The sequence below is a fragment of the Pseudorasbora parva genome, chromosome 14 (genome assembly GCF_024679245.1).
Source record: "Pseudorasbora parva isolate DD20220531a chromosome 14, ASM2467924v1, whole genome shotgun sequence".
NCBI classification, from domain to species: domain Eukaryota; kingdom Metazoa; phylum Chordata; class Actinopteri; order Cypriniformes; family Gobionidae; genus Pseudorasbora; species Pseudorasbora parva.
In genome coordinates this window covers 18,674,250-18,698,361 of record NC_090185.1, presented here as the reverse complement: position 1 = coordinate 18,698,361, position 24,112 = coordinate 18,674,250, and the positions used below count along the sequence as shown (strand labels likewise).

General features: G+C 38.3%; 3 protein-coding genes across 4 annotated transcripts; 2 read left to right on the top strand and 1 right to left on the bottom strand.

The window, feature by feature from the left end:
• Window positions 1-2,428: 2,428 nt before the first annotated feature.
• Window positions 2,429-8,312, top strand: si:ch211-246m6.4 (transcription factor 15). Its single transcript, XM_067415746.1, has 3 exons — window positions 2,429-2,478; window positions 2,569-3,307; window positions 3,581-8,312. The coding sequence occupies exons 2-3, from the start codon at window positions 2,750-2,752 to the stop codon at window positions 3,611-3,613; spliced, it is 591 nt and encodes a 196-aa protein (XP_067271847.1). The 5' UTR covers window positions 2,429-2,478; window positions 2,569-2,749; the 3' UTR covers window positions 3,614-8,312.
• A 2,635-nt stretch (window positions 8,313-10,947) lies between these two features.
• On the bottom strand, window positions 10,948-20,575 carry bzw1a (basic leucine zipper and W2 domains 1a). The gene is made up of 12 exons (XM_067415745.1): window positions 20,457-20,575; window positions 19,643-19,715; window positions 14,799-14,975; window positions 14,620-14,714; window positions 14,422-14,487; window positions 14,179-14,314; window positions 13,988-14,097; window positions 12,538-12,708; window positions 12,234-12,380; window positions 11,986-12,124; window positions 11,714-11,836; window positions 10,948-11,633 (listed from the first exon to the last, which is right to left on the bottom strand). The coding sequence occupies exons 2-12, from the start codon at window positions 19,704-19,706 to the stop codon at window positions 11,602-11,604; spliced, it is 1,260 nt and encodes a 419-aa protein (XP_067271846.1). The 5' UTR covers window positions 19,707-19,715; window positions 20,457-20,575; the 3' UTR covers window positions 10,948-11,601.
• Window positions 20,576-21,570: 995 nt separating this feature from the next.
• Window positions 21,571-22,781, top strand: LOC137039477 (hatching enzyme 1.2-like). 2 transcript variants are annotated; one of them, XM_067414785.1, is made up of 5 exons: window positions 21,571-21,706; window positions 21,791-21,839; window positions 21,956-22,096; window positions 22,177-22,294; window positions 22,391-22,781. In XM_067414785.1, exons 1-5 carry the CDS (start codon window positions 21,638-21,640, stop codon window positions 22,779-22,781), a joined length of 768 nt encoding a protein of 255 aa, XP_067270886.1. In that variant the 5' UTR covers window positions 21,571-21,637. The 2 variants fall into 2 exon arrangements, with proteins under 2 accessions (XP_067270886.1, XP_067270887.1); XM_067414786.1 differs by having other exon boundaries at window positions 21,638-21,721.
• The last annotated feature ends 1,331 nt before the right edge of the window (window positions 22,782-24,112 follow it).

The following is a 24,112-nucleotide window of genomic DNA, read 5'->3' as shown; positions in this document are numbered from 1 at the left end:
CTTGGATTTTATTTTATGGCATGGTTTCAAAATAGATTGGTTACTTTTAAAGTGTGTGAATTTGTGTAGGTGGACGGGGTGTTGTTTGTACAATGACCTGAATTTAAGAGCACTCAAACCACAGAGAGAAATCTGCCAAAGACAGGGCTTTTGTTGGAACTTTGAAAGTGTTCTAATTTGGAAATCTAAATCTCACTCTTTCCAACAGAGTTTTAAAACAGGTGCTCAAAAGGTGCACACAGAGCTTTATAATCTTGCTCCACGGGAAATTAGGCCTTTAAAATGCTAATTGGCACTCACCTTCGCTCAACTGGAACTGGAGTGTAAACTGTGTCATATTGTCTATGTAAACTTAGAGCTGCAAAACCGCTCAATGAAAATATTGTTTCATGCTCCGCTTGCTCCCACATACCCAGGAAACCATTGCAATAAGCCAATGCCTGACTGCAACTTACCAGGAGCTTTCACCTGCAAATTTAAGTGCCAAGCAAACTCTCAGAGGATTATAATGGCGTGTCTTTGTTTTGCATCCCAGCAGACACTCTTAAAGATTAGAGGCGATGCTGTCAGGATAAACAACAAACCAGTCGGAGCGTATGTTTGGGCCACGGGCGGCTCATTGAGGATGCAGCATACGTATTGCGTTAGCATGTGCGCATGGACTTTGGGAGAATGTTGTAATTTAGCTCTGAAAGAAGAGCTTAAAGGGTCAAACAAATTAGTAAAGAGTTGTCATGTGAATGGAGGAGTAAAGATTTAACAGTAAACTCATTTGGACGAACTTAGCAAATGGCTGAATGGAAGTCGATGAGAATTTAGATTTAAATGAAGCCCTGACGCGTGCCATACATTAAGATTTGGCTGTTCATAAACAGTTTCCTAGAACTTTAAATCTCTATGGCAACAGCACACTGGGATTTATTTTTGTTCTCATGCCCTATTAGTTCACTTATATCCTTGTCAATTCTTAAACACTAACAAGAACACACTACATGTGCTTCTTGCCTTGAAGTGGTGTGCTACTGACATCTAGTGGCCATTACATAAAAATATAAGCCTAGTGTCCTACTACCGAGGGTAACTAAATCAGGGGTGTCCAATTCTGCTCCTGAAGGACCACTGTCCTGCAGAGTTTAGCTCCAACCTCAATTAAACACTCCTGAACTGGCTAATTATGGTCTTACTGGGCATACTAAACATTTCCTGGAGGGTGTGTTGAAGGAAGCTGGAGCTGAAAGCTGGGCAGGATTAGCTGAAATAAGCCATAGAATATGACTAATGAAAAAATGATCAATGTAAATAAATGTAATACAAAAAAAACAAGCAACTAGCATAGAAAAAATAAGCAGTGCAATATAGTTATGGTGAACGGTAACTGATATTTTTACTGCCTCTAAAGATGGAACACAGAATGCCTTTTTTGAGAGACAGGGACCCACCTGGACTGTTCAGTCAGACGGGGTATTAAAGAGAAATAGGATGACAGCATACAAGAGAGCGCACCCTTATACAGTGCTAACTCTGTGAGCTACATGCTAGCAGTAACTGCAGCTACTGGTGAAAAGACATTTCGAGTATGACAACAGTGTACTAAAAAAACAGAAGCGTTTTTCCAACTTTGTCAAAACGAACCCTGTACACATGGATATGTGAAAACTAATAAAAGCGTTGTATTATTCATGCCAGGCCAGTACATGGTGATGTCACTTCATAAAGAAACACTACACACCTATAGACTGAGTGTTGTCACGATACCGGAATTTCTAACTTTGATACGATACCTGGAAAAGTGTAAATATTCGATACCATTTTCAAAACCATGGGGACCATTTTAATCATTAACTGGACCAACCAGTGGACAGTTCTAGTTGCAAAGCATCTAAAATGCTGTTTTGGTCATTCTGAAACACCTTTGCAAAGTCTGTTGTCAAAGTTGTTTGGTATAATCACCTCCCCGAACTGTCTTAAATGTTCTTTTTTGTTCTCTTCAAATCAATGCAGTGCTTATTTCGGATATGTTTTATGTGATATTCTTATGCAACATTGGATGGAAACAGCTATTGCTAGCATGTCAAACAGGTGTTCTGAATTACATTCAGTCAGATTTAAAACACTGCCCCCTACATGCAGTAAAAACCCAACCGTGCCTCTCCTTTTGGACCTGATGTGACCCACAGCACATGTGATATGAAATTTTACAGGCAACGACAACAGTCTCTGTCTGTAAATGTTTCTGAGCTAAATTTAGCACTGGGTCAAACAACAAGGTTGCTAAGCTATTGCATGCATAGTATGCAAAGACATTTGTAAGCCATGAAATGTTAAGCAAACAATATCAGGAGCAAGAGATGAATGGACAAGAATGAAGGGACAAAACAGAGGTGGATCTTCTCAGGGAAAGCACAGCAGACCCTGACTTCCTGTTGGCCTGCACAAGGTCACCCAGAGGACTAGGTACCCCAATATTGCAGCCCAAAGGTGTGACAAACACTTAAATCCCTGTATGTGTGCTAGCTCGTGCATTTATTTATATATCTTCAAACGTCCTCCTTCTTTGGGCTATGACAGGTGCCCCTCAGCTCCACCTGTCCATCCTTTTCCACAGCCACATGGTGGCGGACAAATCCAGAAAGGGATCAGTCATTCAAGAAATGGCATGCTGAAGTGCCACGGGGCCACGGAAGATCTCTGGACACCGGATCAGACGCAGCTGCCCCCCGGCTGCTATTTTCACTCAGCTTAAAGCACCATGGGCAGCCAGCATCTATGCCATGGACTACCCACAACAACCAGTCTGTCTGCGTACACCATGAAGTCCACCGCAGGCGAGCAAGGGCTAACTCATGCACATCCTGCACACGATACCCAGAGCTTGCCCTCCGACCCCGATGAACTCGACAGCGGCAGCGACAGTTCAGAGAAATCCACCGGAGCAGGGAGCCCTGTGCGGGGACACAGGGAGTCGGGGAGACACCGAGGGGGCCGTAGACTCTCAGGGGTGAGTAAACAACGGCAGGCAGCTAATGCTCGGGAGCGAGACCGTACACACAGCGTCAACACCGCCTTCTCGGCTCTACGCACCCTCATCCCCACGGAGCCGGCCGACAGAAAGTTGTCAAAAATTGAGACTTTGCGACTGGCATCGAGCTACATTTCACACTTGGCCAACGTGCTTCTGCTAGGGGAGGACTGCAGGGACGGGCAACCATGTCTGAAATACCAAAACATCTTACAAAGCAACACCAACCTCAAAACCCCACCAGTACGACCCATCTGCACCTTCTGCCTGAGTAACCAAAGGAAAATGGTGAGTCCTTGAAATAGGCAAAACTAGCAACGGCTACCAGTTGAATCTATAAAGGTTGTACTTGCTTGAAAATGTCCAGAAATTGACGTATTTGGTAATATAATAAGTTGATTGGATTTTGTTACTTGCCTCTACTCTTTCTTGAAAAGTTCCCTAAGCTCTTTAACAGCAATAACGCATGCCTGTGTATTTCACACAGAATTGTAAACTGATAACATAACAATGGTGCACGTGTGAACTCTAACACCTTTCAATTATCATCTACTTCTGCAGCTTAGAGACGGGGAAAAGCACACAACTGCGTGACAGCAGAAGTTCTCTGACTGACTGCTGCTGCGTTTGAGCTCTCAACTTCTGAATGTTTACATGTAAAGAGACATCGCCTTGCACAGAGACAAGACGTTCTGCTGTATATGCTTTTTTAAATCTCTCTGAGGACATACAAAATGAGCGACAAGAAGAGAGATGAATCTGCACTTTTTCTGCGTTTCCTATAAAATGAGTTGCCTCTGCATGTGTGGCCACCTTATCAACTGTGTTTTGGTTAATGTAACCGGAGAATATGTGTAATGTTGCACCTGGTGGGAGGCTATTTCAGTATCAGATATAGTAAGCTACACCATCCCTTGCCTTAAAAAAACAGTCTTGTGTCTGCCTCCTGCACGTCACATGATGGTAATTGAAACCTTGCGGTTTGCAGTGGTCGCTGTCAGTACAACGGCAGGCAAGATCTCATCCCCTCCACATCTAAGCTGGGACCCCGGTCCCAACTTGGCTCTCGAGACTGTACACAAGATTTTAACCTCAGCATGAGAATTTGGGTTGGGCAAAGCATGCTAAATATTTATCAGAAAGTTCAAGTGGCACATGACCGAATGCTAAAGGTGGAAGTATTTTATAACACGAGCATGATCTTTCATGTCTTGAGAACAAGGTACATGATCCCTAACACGAGCCTTGGGCCATGACCTTGACCTCAAATGCTACCCTCAGTCCTTGCTGTCTTTCTTTGAGTCCACACTTTGGTAGCAGCGCGCACCAGTGCAGGCTCAGGAAAAGGGTACAACAAGTTCGCACTGCAACCCCAAAGGAGATGCTTGCGATTCTGAGCCAAATTCTGCGTGAAATTGAGTGAGGGAAGGCCATGTTACCTCAAGTCCAAATCACAAGCATATACATCTTGGGCACTCTACAAGACAGAGGCTTGTTGCATTGCATGCATTTCAATCTTCAAGACCGTTGTTGTCGATGTTATGGTACGCACATGGGGCCTCATTTATAAAATATGCGTACCATATATTTGGACTTAAGGGGTTTTCGCACCGGGTAGTTATAGGAACTATTCACCAGGGTGGTTTCCTGAGAACTAAAAGCTTCCCTAGGAAAATGTTCCTAGTTTTCCACACCGCCAATAAGAACTCTGAAGTGACGCAAGCCACACTTGTTGTTGTGATCTATTTTGACTGTTCTCCATATTTGTAGTTATGCCACCTTCAAGTGCTATCAGATATTTGATAATTCCCACTTCTGAAGTCGTGATTACGAGCTTATCGCATTCAAATTTTGAAATGGGATGACGTCCATGTGCAATTTTTACCTAGAAAACGCGTATTAGCGATAATTTCGATAGCACTTGAAGGCAGCACAAGTTAGTGGAGTAAATAATATAGACTATAATCTGTAGACAACTTTTTTTTTAAATTGCGGGTGCTGGTGTTTCCGTGTATATAACTGGTACTTCCTATTATGCTCTGTTAGACCCTACTCTGAATCAGAAGCTAATTTAGTTCCCCCAAAAGGAGTTCCTAGAAATAAAATTGCTGCGAACACGGCAAAATCCGGGTACTTCCGCCAATAGATCTAGGAACTAGAAAAGATTCCTCCAGTCCGAAAGCCCCTTAGAAAGTGTGTACGCTAAAATTCAATTCTTGTCGCTTACCGTTCTCATGAAAATGATTTGGATGTTAACTGGCGACCCTTTATTTGTTAAGGACCTCAATTAGGCACCATTTACAAGGCAGAGATCTGACACCATTCAGCTGCGCACAATTTCCAGATCATATGCGGTTTTTAGATTTCACATCTGGAAAAGAGGTTAGGTCTCTGAGAAAGGATCGTAAGATCATTAGGACAGTTTCTACTCAATATTTTATAAATGATTGAGGCCCTTGGTGCATCAATTACACAAACATTATCCATAATAGTATCTCTTACAAACGCATGCTAATAGCTATATGAGAATTTGCACCAAACGTAACCAAAAATAATACGGGTAGCTGGTAATTCCTCTGGTTCCTCATTGGCTATTGTTAACTGCAGATGTCTTGCTTTTCAATCAACTTAAAGGTGCAGTGTGAAAATTGTAGCGGCATCTAGCTGCGAGATCTTGAATTTCTATTGCCCACCACTCACCCCTCCCTTTCGAAGCACATAGAGAAGCTACAGTGGCTGACACAGGACAAAAATGCCATTAAAGGAGACAGCAGTTCTCTGTAAAAGTTCTCTGCAAGAGTAGTTATTGCTCTGTAGAGAAGTTTGTCCTTTTAGGGCTACTGTAAAAACATGATTGCGCAAAATGAGGAATTTACTGCACGGGGACTTGCGGTGTATGTAGATAGAAATGGCTCATTCTCAGGTAATAAAAACATTACGGTTCATTATGTAAAGTCTTTATACACCACTGAAAACATAGTTATGTGTTATATTGCATTTCTGTCAGTAGACGCTCACAAATCCTACACACTGCGCCTTTAAGGCAGTTTAATTTGGCACATGTTTTAATTTGACAATGGTTTAGAGGAATGGTCAACTTCAATGGTCAATGGTTCTGTCTTGTAGAATGCACTAGGATCAGGTACACTACTGAATCCTCACATGTGCTAAAACGTTGTATTGTTTACATTAACAGAATATGAAAAACAAACACATTTGAGCCTAACATTACTGCGATTACAATTTAGCTTATTTTCAAATTTTGCACCTGAACACATTTAAAGGTAGCTATACTATACATCTGTAAAAGCACAAAGATGTAGAGCATAGCCATGTCTATCCAAAATGTTTACCTAAGTGTCTTGCACAAGTCAAAACTTCTGCTTGTAGGTTTTTCATGAATCTCTAGAGACTGCGTTCTTGCGTTCACTTTCTGAAAATGGATGGGTTTTTTTTTGTCCTTTTACTAAAAATGTGCACAATAGAAAATAAAAAAAGTGCAATGAAAGTACCACATATTGTACTGGAAATACTGTGACATGGCTTTTGTCAATCATTTGTTATTATTGTAACGAAATGCATACCAATTTGGTTTCGCTAAAACACTGGCCTGTCATATTCTAATACTTGAATTGTCTTCTCTTCTAAAAGTGGTCCTTTGCACATGCCAAACATCAAACAAGCTGCTATTTAATGATCAAATATTTTTGTACAAGAAAACAGTCTGTTCTTGTGACTTTTTCAAACCATTAAATTATTTTTGAAAGATGTGTTCTGAATGTGGTTCATCCTGGGTTTTGTAGTGCCCTCTGGTGGAAGACATTGCACATCCCTTTAAAACGGTGGCCTCAAATCTGATTTTGTAATTATTGGGATTCATAGCCTACTCATTTCTACCAATACATTTCTATGACTTTTGAGACAAATATTCATTATGACCTAACATTCTATTAAACGTATACATGTAAGAACACACATCCATGTTCAAATTTCAAATCACAGCAAATCTTAACTAATCAATGACAATTTATGTGGTTTAATACAATAAATAAACCTTTATTGAAATAACGCTGACAAAGCTGGTTGGATATAAAACGGTGTCTGGCCCTCAGAACTCTCATTTAATGTTAGTGCAACATATTTTATCATCAGTGTTTTCGGTTTATGGCTGTTTTAGATTGTGTTTTGACTGAAGGTGCGTTCTCACGTCGTAATTACAGTGATTTCAACCTGTAAAAAAGCATGTCCTCATAGAGCTCGTTACCTATCAAACTATGTTTTAAGTTTGTTTAATTTGTTAGGAACCAAAAATAATTTGATAGGTTACGAGCTCACTTCTTCAGTCAATGCTATTGATAAGGGTTTGTTTTTGGTTAGCCATGTTATTATAATCTAATGTTCCCCTAACTTTATATTGTAATGTTACCCTAATGTTATCAGCTAACATTCCCCTAATGTTGATTCATACATTTCTAACCAATAAATTTACATGACTTTTCTGAACATATTCCATGTAACACTGCACAGGCCTACATGTAAAATAATAAAAATCCATGTTCAAATTTCACATCACAGCATGTCACAGTAATTACAATGTTATATTCTAACATTCCCCCATTGTTATATTTATCATTCCCCGAACGTTGTCGTTACATATTCTAATTTTGCCCTAACGTTATCCTGTTACAGATCACACTGTATATAAACAAGTATTCATAACTTGTCCAGGCCATTTTAAAACGTCATGATTTTTCCAGGTTTTTCATGACAAACTGAACCCTGAATTATTCAAACATCAGCTTGTTAAAAAATAAAGCTGCAAGCAGCATTTACCACGTTTCAAGCATTTACGGCATTTCGCATTGAAGGCCTTTAACTTCCGGTTTGTGGGCTGGGGGCTGAGGGCTGACGTGTTTGTACTTTTTCATCTACTTTTGTTTTATAAAAAAATATTCAGTCAACTATTATTAACCATGCGTCATTTGAACACAAACACTCAAGATTCATGTTCATGTTCACTTGTGTTTGCAATATACACCAGAAGAAATGGTTAAATGAAATTAAGCACTAGCTGTTTAAACATTAACAAAAGTGCAGTACTCATTTTTCATCTATCGTGCAGATCATATCAGATGAATCCCCTTTCACACTGCGATTCCTGCAAATACACGGATAATGCGACCTGGCATTTGTTCCCGGGCCGCTGGATTTGGTCCATTCACACAACCAGCGAAATACCGTAATATGTGCGCTTTCACACACAACCCATAACAGTCCCGGATCGAGTTGAAACGTGACAATTCTGCTCGTTTCATTAGGGGCCAAGCACCGAAGGTGCAAAGGCACCTATTGAAATCGTTAGTATTCTTATTATTATTATTCTTTTTCCGCCATGGGAGTCTATGGCAGCCCATAGTACCGTTTGCGGGAAAGTTATGAAATTTGATACACTGATAGAGGTCAGTACCATTAGTAAACAGACCAAATTTGGAGTCTCTAAACCCTTCCCTCTAGCGCCACCAACTGTCCAAAATTTCACTCATGTTTATGCTCATAACTTTTGAACCATAAGGGATAGAAACAAAATTTCTGATTCCTTGGCTCAAGCCGATTCGATTGCACCCTATGATGTCATTTTCCGGTATGCAAATTTTCCCACCATTTTGAATTTTCTTAAAAATCTACTTTGTCGAACTCCTCCTAGGCCGTTGCTCCGATTTTCACGAAAATTGAAACAGATCATCTTCAGACAGTGCTGACAAAAAGTTATGGAATTCAAGTTGATTCGTCAAATCGTTTTTGATAACCGCGCAAACAAATTTTACGTAGCGCTAGCAAAAACACATTAAAGGCTAGATCTCCGCAACGCTTTGTCTTATTCAAACGAAACTTGGTACGTGTCATCACAAGCATGACCTGAGGCAACATGCAGCGTTTTGACGCAGCGCCACCTACTGGTCAGGAGATAGCAAAAATGGCTATTTTGGCTTATAACTTCTGAACCGTTTATCCAAAAATCATAAAATTGTTCTCATTAGATTCAGTGAGTCATGCCGAGTCGAATGATATCAGATTTTACCATGTCAGCCATTTTGGGCGTTGGCCATTTTGAATAATGTGCTAAAATGCTGTATTTTACGAATGCATGAACGGATCGTTACGAAACTTGGTATGGGTCATCACCACAATGCCCTAAAGTAGCCTGAGAAGTTTTGAAACAGCGCCACCTAGTGGAGATTTTTTTTTCTCAAACACTTATAACTTTGGGTGTGGTTGACATATTTTGATGGGAGTAACTTTTTTGGACTCCTGAATCCTTGCTGAGTCCAATGATACCAATGTCAGGTTTCGATGTACGGTTTGAGCAGCATGGTATTTAAGTGCTTATAAAACATTAGCTGATATCTTCGAAACCGCTGGTCCGATCGAGACGAAACCAGCGTCAGAAAATCAGAAAACATAGGTCGATAGCTATATGTTAAAGCCCAAATCTCAAAATATTGATAGTAAGGGGTAGTAAAATCCAATCATTTGGCTATAATTACACAAAACATGTAATTGTCTCTTTTTTTGCTTAAAAATTGTCTCCAAATGTCTTTATTTTTGCAGTTGGTCTGCTGCTGGCTTCCTTGTTTGCTTTTCTTGCGCTTGGCCCCTATAATGGCTGCTTGCAGCTATATTTTTAGTTTCTTTTGTATACGAACACTCTCTGCGTTTAAAACACCGACTAGCTCTTCTGGCACTGCAGGGTTGTATTATAAAAAAAAAACAGCTCTAGGAGTCGCACAATAACTACGTAACTTACACGTTGCGGCATTAGTTTTGGCTTTTGTTCACACAGCGCTCGTCCCGGATCGAATCCCACAATCTTACTAGGTCACGACCCGGGTTCAATTCGGTAATCAATTCCGGGACGTGGTTGCTTTCACACAGAAGGCGACCAGGCAATGTTCCGGGAATATTGCGGATCCGACGTGCAGTGTGAAAGGGACTCAAGAAACACCAGCATACATGTCAGTGTAAGGGTCCACTCTTCAAAATGCATTCAACTTTTTAATAATAATAATAATAATAATAATAAAAAAATAAAAAAAAAACATCATTTGTTTGAGTAATCAATCGTGTCCATTTTCAATGAAATATTGATTCTAATCAGTTTCTGCCCTTTCAGGTCTTTCTCCTTCAATAACAGACCTTTCTGGGGACCCAATACATACAGGAAGCGCATTACTGCGCTGTGGTGGTTGTCTCAATCAGACTAGCACTTTGGAACAATTTCAAGTTTTGTAAACACTAAATGACACCATTACACAAACCATAAGGCGAAACCTGCCATGTTTAGTATTGTTGGATTCACAAGTATTCAGGAGTCAAGGAAGGTGACTCCAGGGAAAAACCCTGGCTTGAAACTTTTCAGGCTCCTTCAGGGCATTGTGCCGATGGCATATCAAACTTGGTATGCATCAATGTTCTCAGACTATCATGGCCCCGTGGATAAAGACAATACATGACAATTATAATCAGACTAATGGTTGGGTGCAGTTATAACCAATTTTCTTTTTTCCTGTTAGTGCGCCACCAAGTGGCCAATTATTGAACTCAGTCATGTGACCCAAGTTTAGAGACAAATCTCATTCTATTCACAAGTTAGTTATTAGTAAATGTGGCTCCGACATTTTGGCAGCCCTTAGAAACCATGAACCCAAATTCCCACTTTTTTGTAGCGCCCTGGTCAGGCCGATCGGGGCACTCCTCAGAGACACTCGTAGTTGGTGTAAGTACTAGCCCTGAAAGTTTCAAGCCTCTACATCTTACGGTTTGGTCTGCCCTATCAGGTTTAGATGGAGAATGATGCATAATGGGAAAGTTAACAATAGGGTTTCAGCACTTTGTGTGTAAACTCCTAAAAAAAGCCAAAAAACAAAGAATATACTTCTAGGTCTTTATTTCTTAAAAAAAGTCAATTAGTTATTCAGATTAAAGAAATTGGTGACAAATAAGATGGAGATACATCATAGAAGTGGTGGGAGTCATTTAAGGGTCTTTACAGGGTAATCAGCTATTGGTTCAGCGCTGTACAGTTTCATAGGCAGGGAACAGAACGCTGATGGATGTTATGGGAGAAGGACTTAACCCTTTGGCAATAACATCACAATGAGACAAGCTGACCGTTCTTCCCTTTGTGGACACTGATCGTAACGGGGCATGAAGGCATCAATACCATATAGAAAAGGGCGTCTTAAAAGCAAACAAGGCAGCCTGATCTAAATCAATGGAATGTCAATTCATAAAGAAATCATAATAATTTAAGATGTCCAAACTGTGGCGTCGACACTTAAAAGTTCCTTGAGTAAATAATTACAAAGGTTGACCACAACTTTTGTGCTATTTTAAGTGTAAACCTTTATATTAGAAAAATCTGTTAAAATTAACCATTTGTTATAAAGCCCTTAAATGACATCTAAATGTTATGGTTTGAAAAAACAGGAGGTAGAATCAAAAAAAAAAAAAAAAAGAAAAAAAAGAAAAGAAAATAGAAAGACAAGCACTTCTGTAACAAAACATTCTGCTGACATTGTGTTTTAGTCTCCCTCCTCTTCCTCAGATTCAGACTCTGAAAGACAACAGGTAAATTAATATCAGCATAAACCATTTTAAGCTCCATTTCAATGAAAAAAAAAAATCCCAGCTTACCCTCTTCAGCATTTTTCAGCCATTCTACAAACTTCTTCATCTGCTCCAGGAAGACACTCTTTCCCTTGGCCACATGGGCTTCTGTGTACCACTTCAGAATAACCTCTTCACTCAAAACATCAGCTACAGGCAGACAAAACAAGAAAGTAAAGCTTCAAAAACACTGATAAAAAATATCACCTACAGTACCTACATACCTACAGTAAAAAATAAGTACAGTATTCAACTCGCTAGGTAACATTTTTGTACAGAACTACCATAGTGAGACACACCTTTGTAGAGAAGCACCACGATCTTCTGGAAGGCCTTCATGAAGTGGATATTGTCATAGCAGTACTCCTGGATCTTCAGCAGGAGGGTGAGCTCAGACAGGCCTTGGGAGGTGAAGGCCTTCAGCAGTGGGCTGTATTGCTGCAAAACAAGTTAGCAGGAAGCATTACTATCAGATATAAAAAAAAGTGAAGCATGGAGCATAATATAATAATAAAATAAAATGCCTTTCCATGGGCGGTGTAGATACCTTCAAGTGTTTGATGGCTTGCTCTGTGACGAGCTCCTCCTTTTTATTCCACTCGACAGCACTCATGACACTGGTCCACACGATGCCGATCATTGTCTGCTCAGAGATGCTTGTTTTCTTCATCTCCTCGCGAACGTAGGCAATGATCTGGGGAACAAAGACACATTAGCCAAGTACGGGCACAATAAACCTCCATAGCCGAAACTGAAAATGACGTTACACAAAATCACTTTAAATCATAATTTATTGGATTTTAAATCTATAAATTGAAAGTGGCCCAGCTGTTGATGTGCCACAAACTCACGTCTTTGAGGGTCTCGCCGCGGGACATCTGCTCTTGCAGCTCTTTCTGAAGCTCTTTGCGCGCTCCAATGGACTGCTGGTTGCGAGCGAAGTCCGAGAGCTCCTTCAGCCCGGCGTCGGTGAAATACTTTGAGAAGTGTTCGCAGCTACGCTTGTTGGCAGGGAACAGCTCCTGTTTTGGGCATGAGAATGACAGGTTAATAAAAATAAAAAAAACAGAAGTCCACTTGGATCCAAAACCCAAAGTTCAAAACTTCGAGAAGTACCTCGGACACGAGTCGGTTATAATAGCCTCTAGTAACTTAAAATTAATGCTTCAACGAGACAACCCTCCACAATATGATTGATCATTCACATGTAACCAAATCTCCACTCAGGGCGACCAAATATCTATTATTAGCCATTGGCTAATAATTTCTTAGATTTTACTCTTAGTACAAGTTTAACATTTTCAATTGCAGCGCAACATGCAAACTATTTTCTTTGTTGCATTTTTCTGTCAAATTAACAGTGTTGATTTGGAATTATTCAGCTTTTAAGAACAAGCAGATATGCCGGGTTCTCCAGTTAGGGGCAGAACAAATCCGCAAACAGCAATATCATTGGCTGGCACTCATCTATTACAGTTCTCTTTGATTTCAGAAAATCAGTTCAAGAAACCACGACGTACGTGGACTGCATGCTTATAGGTTCACGTTCACCACACGGAATTATTTAATTATCATATTATCAAATTATCCTGCTTCTTCAAAGTTCTTCCATATAACATTGAGCCCAACACAGAGGTAAATCTACATTAACTACATTCACACACAGGCTTACTACCTTGTTAGTTGCAGTGGGTGACTTACAACAAGCTAACGCTAACAGTACCAAACTATAATCACTAAATAATTATATTATTATAAAACTACCTCTTTGGGAAGTGTTTGTCATGTTTCGACAATAAAGGATAGTTTAAAACCACAGTTAACTGTCTGTTTTCTACACATATTTTACTCAGGAGCAAAAATATGCCTTTAAACTTTAAAGAAATAAAGATTTTACATTTATCGGGATATTTATCGATTTCGACTGATATGGAAAATTATATTGTGATAATTGTTTTGGGCCATATCGCACAGCCCTAAATCTAATCAATTAAAACTATCTATATTTGTGATTTAAAAAAATTAAAGGGATAGTTCACCCAAAAATTAAAATTGTCATTTTCTCACTTTCAAACGCTTCAAAAAGCTTCAAATGAGCTTCTTTCTTTTGTTGAACAAGATATTTTGAAGAATGTTGGAAACCCAATGACTTCCATTGTATTGTTCCCTTACTATGGAAGTAATTGGGGCCATTCAACTGTCCGGTTACCCATAAACTTCATGTTCATCAAGAGTGAGTAAAGGATAGTTTCATTTTTGGGTGAACTATTTCTGAATACATTTCTGCAGTATGAGATTTACCATCAGCCTGTTGTCCATGCCAACTTTACGCAGGCTAGCAGCAACTGAGTTGATGTCTTTTTCGTTTATCCAAGATTTGAAGAGTTTCACAGCGAAGGCGGCAGAGACACCTGCAATAAAACCCACAAAATTAGTTAAGTTTACAAATTCTTAACTTGGAAAGGGCTGCCGTTTATTAAATCTGCCATTACCTTCCTTGACCAAGTTCTCATTAAAGAGGCTGCTCAGGATGGAGGCTGATATATTGCCATTGGCCAGCAGGATTCCAGTAAGCATGGCCAATTTATTCCTCTCCGACTCGGTGAACCCTTTTAAAAACAGCAGCAGCTGAAAAAAGAAAGAGTGCGACATTATGGGACTTTCCAGATGCGCAATGACACAGTCTTTGTTTGACTAACAAATGTGGTAAACCTTAGTTCAACAATAGTGCTTACCTTCTTAATCTCCTCTTCAAACCCTTTCTCCAGGTACTTGTAACGCCGAATCAGCTTGTTAAAAACCTACGGCACAAGGGGAAAGTGTTGAAACATGTAAAGATTAAGCCAAAAAGTACCATTTATATCCTTCACTGTGACATTAAATAAGAACAAGCTCTAAAATTAGAATATTTGCCAGCATATAAGGGCAAATACCTGAGCGTACGCCTGCATGGTCTCCAGGTCTTCACTTGCAGTGAAGAGGCAGAACTCCGTACGGGTCAAGTCATCAGACAGAGTACCTCCCGGGGCTGAGAAAGATATATACACAAGATTAAATTAAGATTGTTTATTCTAATTTCAGTACACTGTACTAGCCATGAATGGTTGCTTACCCAGCATTCCTCCAGCCACCAGGATGTCGAAGAGTGTCTCAGCATACCGGCGGTAATCGAGCTTGGCGCCAGAGGCATCAAGGAACTTTGCAACTGCTTCCAAGTCAGTGCCAGTTTGGTTCAAGCCTTGAACAATACTTTCTTGAAACTGAGTAGGGTCAAATCTCTCCTTTTCATCTGCAGAGAAATTAGCATTTTAAAATGGGCAGCACTTAATTGAAAAATTACAAGGATGTTCTTAGGACAAGGGTCACTGCCATTGACCTCCAAATATGAACATCCTTATGTGAAGGAACACTCATCGTAAAACTTAACCCTTTAGAACGTAAAGCTAAAAAGGGGCGTTTTCACATATTTTGTTTTTTTTTTGACTGTAGAATTATAACACAATGTGCTATCCTCAAGTGCAAGGTGTTATTTTTTTCAGAAGACAACTGGCTTTCAATAAATTACAGTTATTGACCCTCACTGTATATGGTAAGTTTGAAAATAGAATTTAAATAGGCAAAAACGGGAATACATTTTACTGCTTTTTATTGAGAAAAAATCAGAAACCCACTGAACTAAAGAATCTAACACTTTAAACTTGAAGAATAAACTATAATACATATATACAAGTCTTTTTGTGACACTGGGTTGCAGAGTTTTCACTCAGGAGCCTTTTTCTTTACCCCACGGCCCCTCTGAGGTGGTGTTGTGGAGGGCCCGATTGCTTTTGTACAAGCCACACTGGGGAAAAAAACAAAACAAGCTTGTATTACAAACTCACAATATATGTATAAATGTATTTTCCATTATAAAATAATACATTAAAGCAAAATTGTAAAAAAACAAAATAAACACTTATAAATGCAACCAAATAACAATGACGTAATAATACAAAATAATTACTTGCACACATGCCAACACACACATGTACACATCACACACATGTAAACACATACACATGCATGTAAACGCATGAAACCAGAAAAACACATGAATGCCATGCATGCGAACACATGAACGACATGCATGCAAACACATTTGAACACACAAACACATGAATGTAGTGCATGTAAACACATGAACGACACATGCAACGCATACGGGCGTGTACACACACACACACACACACACTATGATGCATGAAACAGGGATATTTTTAACTAAAACATTGAATCTATGCCTATTTCACCAACATTTCTCACAGTTTTAGCATAGAAAAGACAAGCTTCACTTACCAATCCATGTCTAGATCAAGGGTAGCAACAAATGCCTCCTCAACATCTGAATATGCAGTCTCTGGGTCTGAAGAGTCCCTCTCAGCCGCTTTCCAAGTGTCAAAGATAAACTCAATAGCCTCCTATCTTGTATACACTGTCTTCACAATGCTTTTGTCCTTTTTTAATTGTGTTTTGGAATCTAAAAATCCTATAAAACTCTGCCGCGCTCCGTATCTCCGTTCTATTCGCCCCTTCCCGCTCCCCCCCGAAAGCCACGGTGATTTGCCGATGGAAAACATGACATTGCCGTCATAAGCCTTATATAGGCGGAAAGCGCAGGATGTCTACTTTCAGGAGCAATTTAAATTATTATGATAGTGCAAAGGGTTGAAGAGTTACGGTAACTTCAATACAGCTTGGTTGGCTGTGTCGTCGACGACACGTTCGGTTTTAAAGGGTTAAAGGGACAGTTCACAAAATGTATCCCACAATTTACACACCCTTAAGTCATATGCATACATTAGGGCTGGGCAAAAAAAAAAAAAAAAAAAATAGATTTTTCGATTAATCGTTTATTAAAATCTGGTCGATTCAGAATCGATTCTCAAAGGCCAAAATTGAGCAGTCACTTAAGCACGTACGTTAGCCATTATAGACATATTCAAATTATAGTCAATATACAGCGCAGGATCAATAATTCAAACCCTAATAGCTTATATTATAAACAGACTTCCTCAAATAATATTAGTCCAGTCAACTTAAGTCAGCACGTTAAGGTATTGTCCGTTACCACGGCAACTACTCCAGGAATTAACCATAGACTGTAAAAAAAATAATGAATGCGTTTCTAGCGTATGAAAAGTAAATGCACACATGACAAAGCGGCAAAATCGCAAGAAAAGCTTGTCGTGTACTGAAAGTTGCTAAAAAAAAAATCATCCAATAACCTTTTTATGTTTTAGAATAAATATATCAATATCCATAAAATACTTCAGATATTTATTTTTTTAGAATAAAGTTGCATCAAAGTTGTATTTAACAATTGTATGGATTTGAAATATAGAGATGCGTTCTGTTTTAATGTAGGCTACTCAGGTGTACCTAAAATAAAAAGTTTAATACACAGGTTTGTGGCACTTCATTTCTTTTTAATTACCCATTTATGTTCACTGTTCTTTTTTATAAATACCTATAGTATTTGTATTAAATCTATATTCATTTGAGTTGAATCGAGAATCCAAAATTGAATCGAAAATTGAATCGATTTGAGGGCTTGTGAATCGAAATCGAATTGGAACATCTGAATCGATACCCAGCCCTAGTATACATAACATTCTTCTTTCAGACAAATACAATTAGTTATAGAAAAAAAAATGTATTCCTTCTGAAGCAAATAGATAGATTTGTGTAAAAAAAAAAAAAAAAGTAAAATATCTAGCTTCCGCCTTCCATATTCAACTTACAAAGAAAGTGTAATGGCTCTCGCAGTTCAAAATGCTCACACTGGCCCTCATTTATCAAAAGTGCGTACACCAAATTTCTAGCGTACACCTTGAGAACACCCAAACCCACGGTGACTTTGAGATTTATCAATATGGACGTTGGCGTACGGCACGCTCAAATCCTACGCCAGCTCAGGAGGTTGTGTACGCAAGTTGAGTTAGTGCGAAAATGCGCAGAAAAACAATAACACCACAAAACGCACTGACAAAGATATGCTATATTATGACCCAGTGTAAAAAAAACAACAAAGTAATTATAAACTTCAGTGTTTATTTTTGTGCAACATGGAATTCAATGTTTAATTTGTGCAATACCAAGCATTTGATTTGTAGGCATATGTATTCCTCCAGTTGCAAGCCTGTGCGCTTTACCTGACGTTTCAGGGTTAGGCCCGGCAGCTGTGCACGGACTGGGACTGAAAATAATTCAGACTGACAAAATAATAAAAATTACATTCTTCTTCTTTTAAATAATAATAATAATAATAAAATAAATAACATTCTTCTTCTAAATAACAATAAGCATCATTAATAATAAGAAGAATCTTACAAATTGTCATGCAATTATTAATGTGAATGAATGTTACTCTACATCACATCATCACTATCATACACCCCAATAGCCTACATGTGCCTTGATACGAAATTAAATGCTAATTGTTTCAAAACATGTTTTGAATTTCTCATCCAAACAGCTATTTAAACTGCTGGAGTGCGCTTCACAACCTCCACACTATTAACAGTTCTCGTAATTTGGGTCCATATTTTGTTTTTTAGGTGCCTTTAATCCCACTCTTTAAACTCCCAAATTAAACAATTTCGCTTTTTTCCCCTTCCCTGGTGATGGTCTCGATGGGCGTGTCTCAATCATCTCACTAGTTCAGTAATCAGGACACTGATCAGGGAGTCAGCCCATTGACTTATGTCCTAATCAATGCCTTGAATAGTGGACTAGTAAGATGATTGAGACGCACCCGATCTCTATGTCGTAGAAGTTTCGCTTTGCCATCTTCCGTGTGTCCTTGGTGTAAAATGAGGGCGTGGGGAGGTGGAGACTTGAATATATAGGGGCGTGTTATTCTAATGACGATCGTTTTCAGCCACGGCATTTATCAAGGGCAAGTATTGCGTACACCTGGATTGCAGAGGTGCGCACAGCTTCATAAACCAGGCGATGAGAGGAGTGTAAGCATAATCTTACACCAATATATACGCCCGTTTCTACGCAAGATTGATAAATGAGGGCCACTATGTGTGACTGTCGTGCTAGTTTAGTTTTTTCGTAAGTTGAATGCTATATTTAGTTTATAACTTGTTAACCATGGATATTTCTTACATAAATACATCGAATCACTGCAGAAGGCCTTTAATTCCCACAAAGCCTTGTGTATGACTTTTATAATGGATGGATTGGGGCTGTAAGGATGACCAAAAATAAAAACCTTGATTAATGGTTTTGCCTTTATAAGGTTGAGCAAGTTCCTGATAAGCTTTTTACTCTGTTTACATTTTCTACTATTAAAAGGTGGATTTTTTTTTCTAATGAAAGTGCATTTCTTTGTGATTTTAAAATACTTGAAGGAAACCGTTCACTTTCAGCATTTATTGTGTATGGGGCAGATTTCTGTTTCATCAGATAGAGATAAATTAACACAGGGGCCCTACATTACATTTATTTGAATGCATTAATGAGAAAGATGGTGCGTGTGAATTACTCATCCCATCTATTCATTATGTAGCTGTGGTTTGTACTTCAAAATATTAAATATATGTCAAACCTGTGACTTGTCACAGGACAGCTCGTTTCTGCACTGCTCTGTGCGCAATCTTCAAGTGATGTGAGCTGTCTGAGTGTTCGTTTGTCAATATATCAGGCATTAGTTCAACATAATACACATCTGATGGTCTAAAATTGCTTTAATGTTCAAACTGGCAGGCCTTAAAACACAAATATAAACTGTAATTAAAAGTTAATAAAATATCCAGTTGAAAATGTCTTATATTTCTCCAAAATCAATTTAATAAATTTCGTTAGTTAACTCTAGCTAATATACATTATCTTAGTAAAAAAAAAAAAGTTTTAAAAAAATCAGCGTACAGACCCCAATTGGAAAACCCCTGGTGTTGGGATACTTACCTCTTTTCCTCGTTTTAAAACGCTGGCCGGTAAGCGTTGGCTTTTGCTGCTTTTGATTATTCATAAAAGACACCTTTAAAAAGAACAACAATATTAGAGAACATTTCATTGTAGGACACAAAGAAACCGCATGTAGATGTGGCAGTACATTTCCAAAACCATCAATAAGATTCCAACAGAAAGTGCTTTAGATAACGGTCTTAATACATTATAAGAAAATTAAACCTTTACAATTATCAAACAATTATCTGGTTTAACGTTAATTAGTTCCAGTTAACTTAGACGTGTAGTTATTAATCCAATCTGTAAGTGTTCAATTACGTCGTTTAGTGGGTAACGTTAAATTATACATAGTTTATTATTGCTCAGATAAAATTCAATTCTTACCTTTATATGGTATGTTACTGCATAGAAGTATTAAAATGCGTTTACGTGTATATAACTTTTTTGTTAGATCTAAACGGCAACTCTCACGCGCCGGTCTCGCGTTAAAGCTAACAGGCTAAAATGAGGCCTAACCACTGCAAACAGTGTTCATAGCCACTTATAGTCACCATTTACACGCATTTCAGACCCAGACGAGCGCAATGCCAATATATTACATAACTAACTTTAAAAGCCCGAAACTACTAAAGGTAATATTGTTTATATTTAATTGACATCATGTCGCGAGCTCCGCCATCATGACTTAAACAGCTTACCACAAACGTTAGCCCCCCAAAAACGACCATCCTTTTAAAACGAGGATATACAACAAATCAAAATGAAGCGGTATAAGCTTATTGTACGTATATAAAATGTATGGTGGGCTTACCGAAATGAATTCAGATAAAAAACGGCTTTTTGAACCCAAGAACAAAGCAAGACAATGGCAGTTCCAAACTGAACACACAAAAACCTCCCAGATGGCAAGGGACTACTGGGCCTGCGCAGAAGAAGAACGAGGGGGGAAACAATGGATCCATCCATTACAGGGGACTGAGGGTGTTGGAGAGGTGGTTTATTGATAAAAATATAGCTAATTATACATTTACAATAATGTTTCATCAATTAGAATAGTATAATTTCATAAAGATATTCGTACATTGAAAGAAATACTCGCGTTACTAATATATATGAAAATCCTTTAAAAATAATCATCCCTCCCAGCTGGATGTGATTCGCAAGCCCAAAGCCCAATGTGGGTCATACCATTCTAGTGAGGGGTGTGATTTCTTCTTTATCGCCAAAGAGAAACCCATAAAAAAGCATGGGGGCAGGACGGAAAGCTTTGATTATTTTTTTTTTATTTTATTATTGTCCTTTTCTTGTAATTTATATTTTAGATTATAAATATGAAAGATTTGGACACTGATACTTTGATTTATAAATAAAATAATGGTATCACATCCAGTTATTTATTTGGTAATTAGCCATATAATATGTAGGATAATAATAATTTTATTGCACAAAAAAAAAACATTCATGTTGTAATAAAGACAAGTTCAATATTTATTTTCTATGTGTTTTTTTTTATTTATTTATTTATTTATTTATTTTTTATCCAGGATGTTGAAAATATAATATTCCAAATGTAAAAAAAACCTTTGAAATATTACATTTATAACATCCACAATGTTTAGTGGATCTATTTGGCACCATCATGAAAACCTACTTGGACAGCAAGAAGTATACAGTTCTTAATAAGTGGAAACAGATTTGTTTGTGGACACACTGTTTAAAACAGTTTTGAGGCACTTTAAAAAAAAATAGAATTAGAGCATTAAGTGTTAAACCAATAAATAAATAAAGCTTAACTGTATTGATTGTGGACCAACAGGCGAGGTCAGAGTTTCCTCCCTGTAGGTAAACATTTTAGTCTCTGGACACTAAGACCCTATATAATCCCCCAGTAGACCCACCTATTCAGGTGACTATAAAGTCCAGACAGAACAGCTCACAGGCATCAAACCTCAGCACAGGAGCATCCTGAACATCTCCACACACTGAGGCAACATGGACACAAGAGCCTCCCTCTCCGTTCTGCTGCTGCTGTTTGGCATCTCTCAGGCGTCTCCTCTCATGGTAAGATCGTGTCTAGTCTCTCCCTTAAATGATTAACAGTCCTCAAATTAATTGTCTTAAACTTCTCTATTTCTACCACTATAGGAGCCTGAAACTGTGGACATCACTACAAGGATTTTGGAGTCCAACAATGGTCAGGCGCCTTGATATCTATAAAGATAGTTTAGGTTTCACAAAATAGTGCTACAACGTAGTCAACATGTATAAATATGTTCTGCTATTTCATCATTATGTTTCTTTTTAAATCAGGATCTTCTGAAGTCTTGATTGAAGGAGATCTGGTGTTTCCTAAAACCAGAAATGCTCTCTACTGCCTCAACAACAACTGTTTCTGGAAGAAAAACTCTAACAACTTAGTGGAGGTCCCTTACATAGTGAGCAATGAATTCTGTACGTGAATCTCCTTCATTCATTGAATATATCTATGATTCATTTAGACAACATTTTAAACCTGTGGTTCCTTTTTGCAGCTAATTATGACAAATCAGTGATTACGAACGCCATGTCGACCTTTAATAGCAAAACCTGCATCCGCTTTGTGGCTAGATCAACTCAGACCGACTACATCAGCATTGAGAACAAAGATGGGTGAGAACAATCACACAATACCAACAAGAAACATTTAACAGGCTTTATTTAAAAAAATAATCAACATGTAACCCCTTTATTCCTCTCTCCTTTCAGGTGCTTCTCTAATTTAGGAAGAACTGGTGGAAAACAGGTGGTCTCCCTCAAAAGGAACGGCTGTATTTACCATGGCATCGTACAACATGAGCTCAATCATGCCCTGGGCTTCTACCATGAGCAAACCAGGAGCGATCGTGACCAGTATGTCAAAATCAACTGGGAGAACATCTCTCCTGCTATGGCCTACAACTTCCAGAAACAGAACACCAACAACCAAAACACTCCATACGACTACGGCTCTATCATGCACTATGGAAACACAGCCTTCTCCATCCAGCCCTGGAAGGAAACCATCACTCCCATTCCTGATGATACTGTGGTAATCGGACAAAGGCAGGGAATGTCCAAAACTGACATCCTGAGGATCAACAAGCTGTATGGATGCTGAAGATGAGGCTGATATTCATTAATTAAATCAGTTCATGTCTGTAGATGAATAGTGGATAAGGTGATGGTCTGTGCTTTCTAATGGTGTTGTATTTCTTAAATGTGTGACGGGAAAGTTTAATAAACATTGAACAAATATGAACCTTTTTTTTTTACTTTTTTCTTTACATCTAATAGTTTTTCCTTTTGAATGTAGGCAATAATTTTCTCTGGATGAAGGAAATAATTTCGTAAGCAAAAAATAAGTGGAGGAAAAACCTGCTGCATGCATGTCTTCATGCATTTATGTATTGTTTAAGCTAAATTTGAAAGATTTTCACACTGATGCTTTGATTTATTAATCAAATAAGAGTATCATGGCCATATATTTCTTTGGTAATTAGCCATGTAATAATAGGAATAATAATATTATTGTAGAATAAACCATTCATGTTGTAATATACACAAGTTCACTATTTGTTTTCAGTTTTTTATTCATTTTATTTATTTTACATTTGTAATATTATATTTTCAACATCGAGATCCTGAAGATAAAAAAGCTATGGATGCTGAAGATGAGTCATAATTGAATAGGCTATACATAATTTGTCTGTAATATGACAGATAATTGTCTTTGCTTGATGCATGGTGTAGGTTCTGAATCATGTGATTGTGTTGGATAAAATAATGCCAATCAAAGCACAAAACCACTTACGTTTATGTTTATATATTGTTTATTAGTTTTATGTTTCATCACAAATAATGAAAGAATGAGGATTCCCCAGAATGAGCAGGGCTCAACAGATTTTTCTGCTGGAATTTTACTTGCCTTGCCAAAAAAATATTTTAGCAATTTATATGGCAGCAAAAGCATTAAAAATAATGAAATGTTAAGTTTTTCACACAAAGCAATACAATTAACTCAAATCGAAATAAAATCCTTAATTTTTCCAATAAAAAGTGAACTGCTAATATTGTATGTACAAACCCAATTCCAAAAAGTTGGGACACTGTACAAATTGTCAATAAAAAACAGAATACAATGATGTGGAAGTTTGTAATGATAATAGAAGGCAGGATTCAAGTGCAAGTAAAAGGTCTCTTTATTGAGAATAACAGCACAGACATTGACTGAGAGATGCAGATCCAGAGCGTTGCAAGAGCTTGGCAGCACAGGGACGCTGCAGACAACCCAGACCTCTGGCGCAAGGAAGAAGAAGGTAGATGATAATGAAGACGAAGACGACGACGACGACGACGACGACGACGAAGAACACTCAGGACACAGGCAAAGGCAGGAGAAACACAAAAACAGGCAGAGCATAGGGAACATCCAAACAACGCTCTGACAAA

What these genes read in the sequence shown, in the direction of transcription:
- bzw1a (XM_067415745.1), bottom strand. Translation starts at nt 19,706, where the DNA reads ATGAATAATCAAAAGCAGCAAAAGCCAACGCTTACCGGCCAGCGTTTT. An exon ending in GGTGGCTGGAGGAATGCTGG is followed by an intron (nt 14,715 to 14,798) that starts GTAAGCAACCAT and finishes TATCTTTCTCAG; the next exon opens with CCCCGGGAGGTACTCTGTCT. An exon ending in CGTGGTGCTTCTCTACAAAG is followed by an intron (nt 11,837 to 11,985) that starts GTGTGTCTCACT and finishes GTCTGCCTGTAG; the next exon opens with CTGATGTTTTGAGTGAAGAG.
- LOC137039477 (XM_067414786.1), top strand. Translation starts at nt 21,638, where the DNA reads ATGGACACAAGAGCCTCCCTCTCCGTTCTGCTGCTGCTGTTTGGCATC. An exon ending in CATAGTGAGCAATGAATTCT is followed by an intron (nt 22,097 to 22,176) that starts GTACGTGAATCT and finishes TCCTTTTTGCAG; the next exon opens with CTAATTATGACAAATCAGTG. An exon ending in AGCATTGAGAACAAAGATGG is followed by an intron (nt 22,295 to 22,390) that starts GTGAGAACAATC and finishes CTCTCCTTTCAG; the next exon opens with GTGCTTCTCTAATTTAGGAA.
- si:ch211-246m6.4 (XM_067415746.1), top strand. Translation starts at nt 2,750, where the DNA reads ATGGGCAGCCAGCATCTATGCCATGGACTACCCACAACAACCAGTCTG. An exon ending in TGAGTAACCAAAGGAAAATG is followed by an intron (nt 3,308 to 3,580) that starts GTGAGTCCTTGA and finishes CTACTTCTGCAG; the next exon opens with CTTAGAGACGGGGAAAAGCA.